The 8,984-nt window shown below is 40.4% G+C and overlaps 1 protein-coding gene across 1 annotated transcript in view; it reads left to right on the top strand.

Annotated features, from left to right (window-relative positions):
- The window catches only part of LTV1 (LTV1 ribosome biogenesis factor), a 21,229-nt gene that overhangs the window by 9,429 nt on the left and 2,816 nt on the right, over positions 1-8,984 (top strand). The window contains exons 5-7 of the mRNA XM_017870760.1: positions 5,353-5,494; positions 5,795-6,050; positions 8,484-8,641. Coding sequence (XP_017726249.1) covers positions 5,353-5,494; positions 5,795-6,050; positions 8,484-8,641 — 556 coding nt within the window. The remainder of the gene's footprint in view (positions 1-5,352; positions 5,495-5,794; positions 6,051-8,483; positions 8,642-8,984) is intronic.

Below are 8,984 nucleotides of genomic sequence, written 5' to 3'. Positions count from 1 at the left end.
GAGAGTTTTAGCTTGAAAGAGGTGTTGAATTTTATTGAAGGCCTTTTCCGCATCTATTGAGATAATCGTGTGGTTTTTGTCATTGGTTCTGTTGGTGTAATGGATTACGTTGAACCAGGCTTGTGTCCCAGGGATGAAGCCGACTTGATTGTGGTGGATAAGCTTTTTGATATGCTGCTGGATTTGTTTCGCCAGTTTTTTATTGACAATTTTCACATTGATGTTCATCAGGGATATTGGCCTGAAATTTTCTTTTTTTGTTGTGTCTCTGCCAGGTTTTGGTATCAGGATGATGCTGGCCTCATAAAATGAGTTTAGGGAGGAGTCCCTCTTTTTCTATTGTTTGGAATAGTTTCAGAAGGAATGGTACCAGCTCCTGTCTGTACCTCTGGTGGAATTTGGCTGTGAATCTGTCTGGTCCTGGGCTTCTCTTTTGGTTGGTAGGCTATTACTGCCTCAATTTCAGAACTTGTTATTGGTCTATTCAGGGATTCGACTTCTTCCTGGTTTAGTCTCGGGGGGGTGTATGCGTCCAGGGATTTATCCATTTCTTCTAATTTTCTAGTTTATTTGCATAGAGGTGTTATATAGTATTCTCTGATGGTAGTTTGTATTTCTGTGGGATCAGTGGTGAAATCCACTTTATCATTTTTTGTTGTGTCTATTTGATTCTTCTCTCTTTTCTTCTTTTATTAGTCTGACTAGCGGTTAGTCTTTTCAAAACACCAGCTCCTGGATTCATTGGTTTTTTTGAAGGGTTTTTTGTGTCTCTGTCTACTTCAATTCTGCTGTGTTTTAGTTATGTCTTGTCTTCTACTAGGTTTTATATTTGTTTGCTCTTGTTTCTCTAGTTCTTTTAATTGTGATGTTAGGGTGTCAATTGTAGATCTTTCCTGCTTTCTCCTGTGGGAATTTAGTGCTATAAATTTCCCCCTAAACACTGCTTTAGCTGTGTCCCAGAGATTCTGGTATGTTGTGTCTTTGTTCTCATTGGTTTCAAAGAACTTATTTGTTTCTACCTTAATTTTGTTAATTTACCCAGTAGTCATTCAGGAGCAGGTTGTTCAGTTTCCAAGTAGTTGTGCAATTTTGAGTGGATTTCTTAATCCTGAGTTCTAATTTGATTGCACTGTGGTCTGAGAGACTGTTATGAGTTCTGTTCTTTTGCATCTGCTGAGGAGTGTTTTACTTCAGTTACGTGGTCAGTTTTAGGATAAGTGCGATGTGGTGCTGAGAAGAATATATATTTTGTTGATTTGGGGTGGAGAGTTATGTCGCTGTCTATAAGGTCCACTTGGTCCAGAGCTGAGTTCAAGTCCTGAAGATCCTTATGAATTTTCTGTCTCGTTGATCTGTCTAATATTGACAATGGGGTGTTAAAGTCTCCCATTATTATTATGTGGGAGTCTAAGTCTCTTTGTAGGTCTCTTAGAACATGCTTTATGAATCTGGGTGCTCCCATATTAGGTGCATATATATTTAGGATAGTTAGCTCTTCTTGTTGCGTTGTTCCCTTTACCACTATGTAATGCCCTTCTTTGTGTTTTTTGATCTTTGTTGGTTTAAAGTCTGTTTTATCAGAGACGAGGATTGCAACCCTTGCTGTTTTTTGCTTTCCATTTGCTTGGTAAATAACCTCCATTCCTTTATTTTGAGTCTGTATGTGTCTTTGCACATGAGATGGGTCTCCTGAATACAGCACACTGATGGGTCTTGACTCTTTATCCAATTTGCCAATCTGTATCTTTTAGTCGGGGCATTTAGCCCATTTACATTTAAGGTTAATATTGTAATGTGTTAGTTTGATTCTATTATTATGATGCTAGCTGGTTATTTTGCGTGTTATTTGATGCAGTTTCTTCATAGTATTGATGGTCTTTACTCTTTGGTATGTTTTGCAGTGGCTGGTACCAGTTTTTCCTTTCCATATTTGGTGCTTCCTTCAGGAGCTCTTGTAATGCAGGCCTGGTGGTGACAAAATCTCTTAGCATTTGCTTGTGGGGAAAGGATTTTATTTCTCCTTCACTTATGAAACTTAGTTTGGCTGGATATGAGATTCTGAGTTGAAAATTCTTTACTTTAAGAATGTTGAGTATTGTCCCCCACTCTCTTTTGGCTTGTAGGGTTTCTGCTGAGGGATCCGGTCTTAGTCTAATGGGCTTCTCTTTGTGGGTAACCTGACCTTTCTCTCTGGCTGCCCTTAACATTTTTTTCTTCATTTCAACCTTGGTGAATCTGACGATTATGTGTCTTGGGGTTGCTCTTCTCAAGGAGTATCTTTGTGGCATTCTCTGTATTTCCTGAATTTGAATGTTAGCCTGCCTTGCTAGGTTGCGGAAGTTCTCCTGGATAATATCCTGCAGAGTGTTTTCCAAGTTGGTTCCATTCTCCCCGTCACTTTCAGGTACATTAGTCAAACGTAGATTTGGTCTTTTCACATAGTCCCATATTTCTTGGAGGCTTTGTTCATTCCTTTTCTTTTTGTTTTTTTTTGAGATGGAGTCTCGCTCTGTCGCCCAGGCTGGAGTGTAGTGGCCGGATCTCAGCTCACTACAAGCTCCGCCTCCCGGGTTTATGCCATTCTCTGCCTCAGCCTCCCGAGTAGCTGGGACTACAGGCGCCCACCACCTCGCCCGGCTAGTTTTTTGTATTTTTTAGTAGAGATGGGGTTTCACCGTGTTAGCCAGGATGGTCTCGATCTCCTCACCTCGTGATCTGCCCGTCTCGGCCTTCCAAAGTGCTGGGATTACAGGCTTGAGCCACCGCACCCGGCCTCATTCCTTTTCATTCTTTTTTCTCTAATCTTTTCTTCACGCTTTATTTCATTAAGTTGATCTTCAATCGCTGATATCCTCTCTTCCACTCGGCTATTGTTATTTGTGTGTGCTTCACAAAGTTCTCTTGCTGTGTTTTTCAGCTCCATCACGTCATTCATGTTCTTCTCTAAACTGGTGATTCTAGTTAGCAATTCTTTTAACCTTTTTTCAAGGTTTTTAACTTCCTTGCATTGAGTTAGAACATGCCTCTTTAGCTCGGAGGAGTTTGTTATTACCGACCTTCCGAAGCCTACTTCTGTCAATTTGTCAAACTCATTCTCCATCCAGTTTTGTTTCCTTGCTGGTGAGGAGTTGTGATCCTTTGGAAAAGAAGAGGTGTTCTGGTTTTTGGCATTTTCAGCCTTTTTACACTGGTGTTTCCTCATCTTCATGGATTTATGTACCTTTGGTCTTTGTTGTTGGTGACCTTCAGATGGGGTTTCTGTGTGGACGTTCTTTTTGTTGATGTTGACGCTATTCCTTTCTGTTAGGTTTATTTCTAACAGACTACTCTGCTGCAGATCTGCTGGAGTTTGCTGGAGGTCCACTTCAGTCCCTGTTTGCCTGGATATCACCAGCGGAGGCTGCAGAACAGCAAAGATTGCTGCTTGTTCCTTCCTCTGGAAGCNATTTTATTTCTCCTTCACTTATGAAACTTAGTTTGGCTGGATATGAGATTCTGAGTTGAAAATTCTTTACTTTAAGAATGTTGAGTATTGTCCCCCACTCTCTTTTGGCTTGTAGGGTTTCTGCTGAGGGATCCGGTCTTAGTCTAATGGGCTTCTCTTTGTGGGTAACCTGACCTTTCTCTCTGGCTGCCCTTAACATTTTTTTCTTCATTTCAACCTTGGTGAATCTGACGATTATGTGTCTTGGGGTTGCTCTTCTCAAGGAGTATCTTTGTGGCATTCTCTGTATTTCCTGAATTTGAATGTTAGCCTGCCTTGCTAGGTTGCGGAAGTTCTCCTGGATAATATCCTGCAGAGTGTTTTCCAAGTTGGTTCCATTCTCCCCGTCACTTTCAGGTACATTAGTCAAACGTAGATTTGGTCTTTTCACATAGTCCCATATTTCTTGGAGGCTTTGTTCATTCCTTTTCTTTTGTTTTTTTTTGAGATGGAGTCTCGCTCTGTCGCCCAGGCTGGAGTGTAGTGGCCGGATCTCAGCTCACTACAAGCTCCGCCTCCCGGGTTTATGCCATTCTCTGCCTCAGCCTCCCGAGTAGCTGGGACTACAGGCGCCCACCACCTCGCCCGGCTAGTTTTTTGTATTTTTTAGTAGAGATGGGGTTTCACCGTGTTAGCCAGGATGGTCTCGATCTCCTCACCTCGTGATCTGCCCGTCTCGGCCTTCCAAAGTGCTGGGATTACAGGCTTGAGCCACCGCACCCGGCCTCATTCCTTTTCATTCTTTTTTCTCTAATCTTTTCTTCACGCTTTATTTCATTAAGTTGATCTTCAATCGCTGATATCCTCTCTTCCACTCGGCTATTGTTATTTGTGTGTGCTTCACAAAGTTCTCTTGCTGTGTTTTCAGCTCCATCACGTCATTCATGTTCTTCTCTAAACTGGTGATTCTAGTTAGCAATTCTTTTAACCTTTTTTCAAGGTTTTAACTTCCTTGCATTGAGTTAGAACATGCCTCTTTAGCTCGGAGGAGTTTGTTATTACCCACCTTCTGAAGCATACTTCTGTCAATTTGTCAAACTCATTCTCCATCCAGTTTTGTTCCCTTGCTGGTGAGGAGTTGTGATCCTTTGAAAAGAAGAGGCATTCTGGTTTTTGGAATTTTCAGCCTTTTGTGCTGGTTTTCCTCATCTTCTTGGATTTATGTACCTTTGGTCTTTGTTGTTGGTGACCTTCAGATGGGGTTTCTGTGTGGACGTTCTTTTGTTGATGTTGACGCTATTCCTTTCTGTTAGGTTTATTTCTAACAGACTACTCTGCTGCAGATCTGCTGGAGTTTGCTGGAGGTCCACTTCAGTCCCTGTTTGCCTGGATATCACCAGCGGAGGCTGCAGAACAGCAAAGATTGCTGCTTGTTCCTTCCTCTGGAAGCTCTTTCCCAGAGGGGCACCCGCCAGATGACAACCAGAGCTCTCCTCTGTGAGGTGTCTGTTGACCCCTGATGAGAGGTGTCTCCCAGGCAGGAGGCATAGGGGTCAGGGACCCACTTGAGGAGGCAGTCTGTCCCTTAGCAGAGCTTGAGCACTGTGCCGGGAGATCTGCTGCTCTCTTCAGAGCCAGCAGGCAGGAAGGTTTGAGTCTGCTGGAGCTGTGCCCACAGCCGCCCCTTCCCTCAAGTGCTCTGTCCCAGGGAGATGGGAGTTTTATTTATAAGTCCCTGACTGGGGCTGAGGCAGCATTTTTTTTTTTTTTGTCTTGGAATGATCACTCTATTCTTCACTAGACTGAACTTAGTTCTTAATCATTCTTTTATCTTCAATATATTAATAGACTCTTGCTATCATAGGTCCTTATATGAATGAATTGTTGCTACTTTGGGAATTGTTGCTCAGTTTTTGTTTTCCTTCTAGGACCTCGACTGGATTTTGATCCTGACATTGTTGCAGCTCTTGATGATGATTTTGACTTTGATGATCCAGATAATCTGCTTGAGGATGACTTTATTCTTCAGGCCAATAAGTCAACAGGAGAGGAAGAGGGAAGAGATATACAGTATGTGTGGTTTGTTTCAAAGCAGAGATGATGACCTAAGTGTTACTGCTTCAGTGGGATGGTAACCATAGAACGTTACAGTTGGAAGAGACCTTCAAGAGCATTTAATCTGAGACTTCTGTATTTTAGAGCAGAAAATGTGAGATTTATTGCTTTTCCTACCAAACCGGATTGATCAAACACCCTCCTGCCTAGACAAGAACCTTTCCTGAAATACTTTCCGGTTTTACTTGCGTAAAGTGATTTTGTTCTGTTACTTTTTAAGTTGTTTTGGTAGGTAATTTATGACCTTTACTTTAGGAAATCTGAGAATGAAGATGACAGCGAGTGGGAAGATGTGGATGATGAGAAGGGAGATAGCAGTGATGACTATGACTCTGCAGGCCTATTGTCAGATGAAGATCGTATGTCTGTGCCCGGAAGAACCCACAGAGCTATAGCAGATCACTTGTTCTGGAGTGAGGAAACAAAAAGTCGCTTCACCGAGTATTCGATGACTTCCTCAGTCATGAGGAGAAATGAACAGCTGACCCTACATGATGAGAGGTTTGAGAAGGTAAGGTCCCCAAATAAGGGATGCTTTAGTACTATCTTATGATATATATATATATTTTTTAATACCTGTCAACTTTAGCCCAGGTTGAAGTGCTCACCAACCACAAAGTCAATCATAGGAAATTTGCAACTATCCAGCTATAGGTTCATGTAGCCAGCATAAAGCAGAAGGGTATCAGTGCAGTACAGGAGCACAAAGACTGCAAAGGGAGCATAGAACTGTGCAGAAGAAGAGTAATCACCTAGGAGGATGTGACTTTTCCAGTTGATATCACACACTTACACCTGGAGGTGATTCAAATGATGCCTCATTCAACCTGAATGGATAACCAAAAGTAGCTGTAATCATTTTATTCTCAGTAACTGTGGTAGGACAACTCACATGAGTTTCTATTTGGCCCTTAAAACCCCCAGAAGTGGCCCTGAAAACCCCCATCATCTCTAATGTTGTGCTTCTTTATTGTGTGTGTCATATAGATTTGTCTCAGATTAGAATGTGAATTCCCCAAGGGCAGAGAGTTTTTTGTATTTTGCTCGCGGATACATCCGAAAGCCTAAAATGGTGTCTTGGCATGTAGTAGAAGTTTAAAGTGTTCCATAAATGATAAATGTATGAAGGAATAGTTTCCTTCAAGGTGAATCTAAAGATAGAAGCAATCCAGTAGAGGACCTTGATGAAGCCAAGCGGGTTGAGGTTGATCTGGAAGCTGGACCATCCTCTGGCCAAGTCAACCAATCTGCCCGTGAACTAAGTAGATGTTAGGCACCTTGCTTTGTGCCTTGTTTTTTAAATTTTTTTAAAAAGAGAGATTGGGACCCAAAGCTAAAACTTTTGAGTGTTGAAAACAACGTATCTCTTTATTAAAACAGAGCATAAAAGCACCCTAGTTATTGTTTTCCCTTTACGCACTCTGTGAGGCCAGTCACCCTAGTTTTGATTCTGGAAAGAACGTGTATAGGTCAAAAGGAGTTGACTGATCAAACGTTCTTATTGTCCCTCTTGAATTCTGACATCCTGATTCTGAATTTCTCCAACAGTAATCCGTAAGATGTATTTCTGAAGTATTGGCCTCATTGAGCACATCAAAATTCCATTTCTTTCCATTTCCCATCTGGAGTTTTCAGACATAACTAACACTGAGGAACATAATGGAAGTAGAGTATAAGACGCTTTTGAAAGTTTGAATTTTCATATACTGTATTTGGTTCTGTTGGAACAGATTAGCTCCAGGGTTTGTGATCCCAGCCTATAGATTGTTTATAAGGTTTTTAATCCCACCTATCCTGTTGTTTGTTCTGTAGCACATAATACCTCCTAACATCATGTCTAATGTTGTGCTTCTTTATTGTGGGTGTCGTATCGATTTGTCTCAGATTAGAATGTGAATTCCCCAAGGGTAGAGAGTTTTTTGTATTTTGCTCATGGATACATCTGAAAGCCTAAAATGGTGTCTTGGCATGTAGTAGAAGTTTAAAGTGTTCCATAAATGATAAATGAATGAAGGAATAGTTTCCTTCAAGGTGAATCTAAAATAAAGGCTCTTACCTTGCTACCTTCTCACCTAATACTATTTTCCCTTTTCTCTTGAGGGAGAAGCAAACTGTTGCTACACATCTCACACTTCAGGAGATATATCCCCCCCATTTACTTTTTGTCAAAGCTTAACAGTGTCAACACCATTTGCATAATATAATTATTGTCTAGACAAGAACGAAATACGTACATTAGTGGGAGAATTTTCAGTTGCACAATCTTTTAGTTTGCATAACTAAGGAATTTGAAAATATCTTCAGACTGGGCATAGTGGCCCATGCCTATAATCCCAGAACTGTGGGAGGCCGAAACAGGTGGATCACTTGAGCCCAGGAGTTTGAGACCATCTTGGGCAATGCAGAGCCTGTTTCTATTAACAAAAATAAATAAAATAGCTGGGTGTGGTGGCATGTGCCTGTGGTCCCAACTGCTTCAGAGGCTGAGGAGGGAGGATCACTCGAGCCTGAGAGTTTGAGGCTGCATTGAACTATGGTCGCGCCACTGTACTCCAGGCTTGGAGACAGTGAGATATTTAAAAAAAAAAAAAGAAAAGAAAAGTATCTTCAAAATGTTTTGATGTAATCTGTGCTGCCTAGCATTTTGTTCTCCAAGCTGAGTAGAATAATGCCTTTCATTTACATGTTAAATGGAAGCCTATTTTTAGTCTAAATGTAAGTCTTAAAGTACTGAGCAAAATATCTTCCACATCCTATTGCATTAAATCCCTACTAATATTTTAATGGTAATTGTGATAGTACCTACTGATATTTTAATGGTAATTGTGATAGTACCTAAATAACTATTATGTAAGAATAAAATTAATGTAAAAAACATTTTAAATGTGCAGTCTTACTGAGTACATTTGCTTTTCATGGTGTCTTTTCTCTGTTTATATTCAAGTTTTATGAGCAATATGATGATGATGAAATTGGAGCTCTGGATAACGCAGAATTGGAAGGTTCTATTCAAGTGGACAGTAATCGCTTACAGGAAGTTTTGAATGACTACTATAAAGAAAAGGCAGAGAAGTACAGTGACTTTTCTTTCCTTGTTTATCTGTTCTTTTTTTAAAAAAAGAAAAAATTCTGAAGAAAGGTCTATAGTATAACTGAATTGAGGAAAAAATTAACCTAGTCAAAATCCATATTAAGAAAATGAAGAAGGAAAAAAAAAGATAGGAGGGGGGAAAAAAGAAAGTGGTACATTTTCCATAAACTTTGGCTCATGTATAGCTCATCTGTTTTGCCTACATTTTGGTGTTAAGCATTCTGAAGTAGAATGTAATGGGAATATACGAGGAGCCACTTTTTCCATATCTTTGACTTGAGAAGAGTCATGGTAGAATGTGTTTCGTTTTCTAATTTTTTTTTTTTTTTTTTTTTTTTTTTTTTTTTTTTTTTT

The sequence above is a fragment of the Rhinopithecus bieti genome, unplaced genomic scaffold, assembly GCF_001698545.2.
Source record: "Rhinopithecus bieti isolate Rb0 unplaced genomic scaffold, ASM169854v2 scaffold_1063, whole genome shotgun sequence".
Lineage (NCBI taxonomy): Eukaryota > Metazoa > Chordata > Mammalia > Primates > Cercopithecidae > Rhinopithecus > Rhinopithecus bieti.
This window is presented reverse-complemented; position numbering and strand designations above follow the sequence as displayed.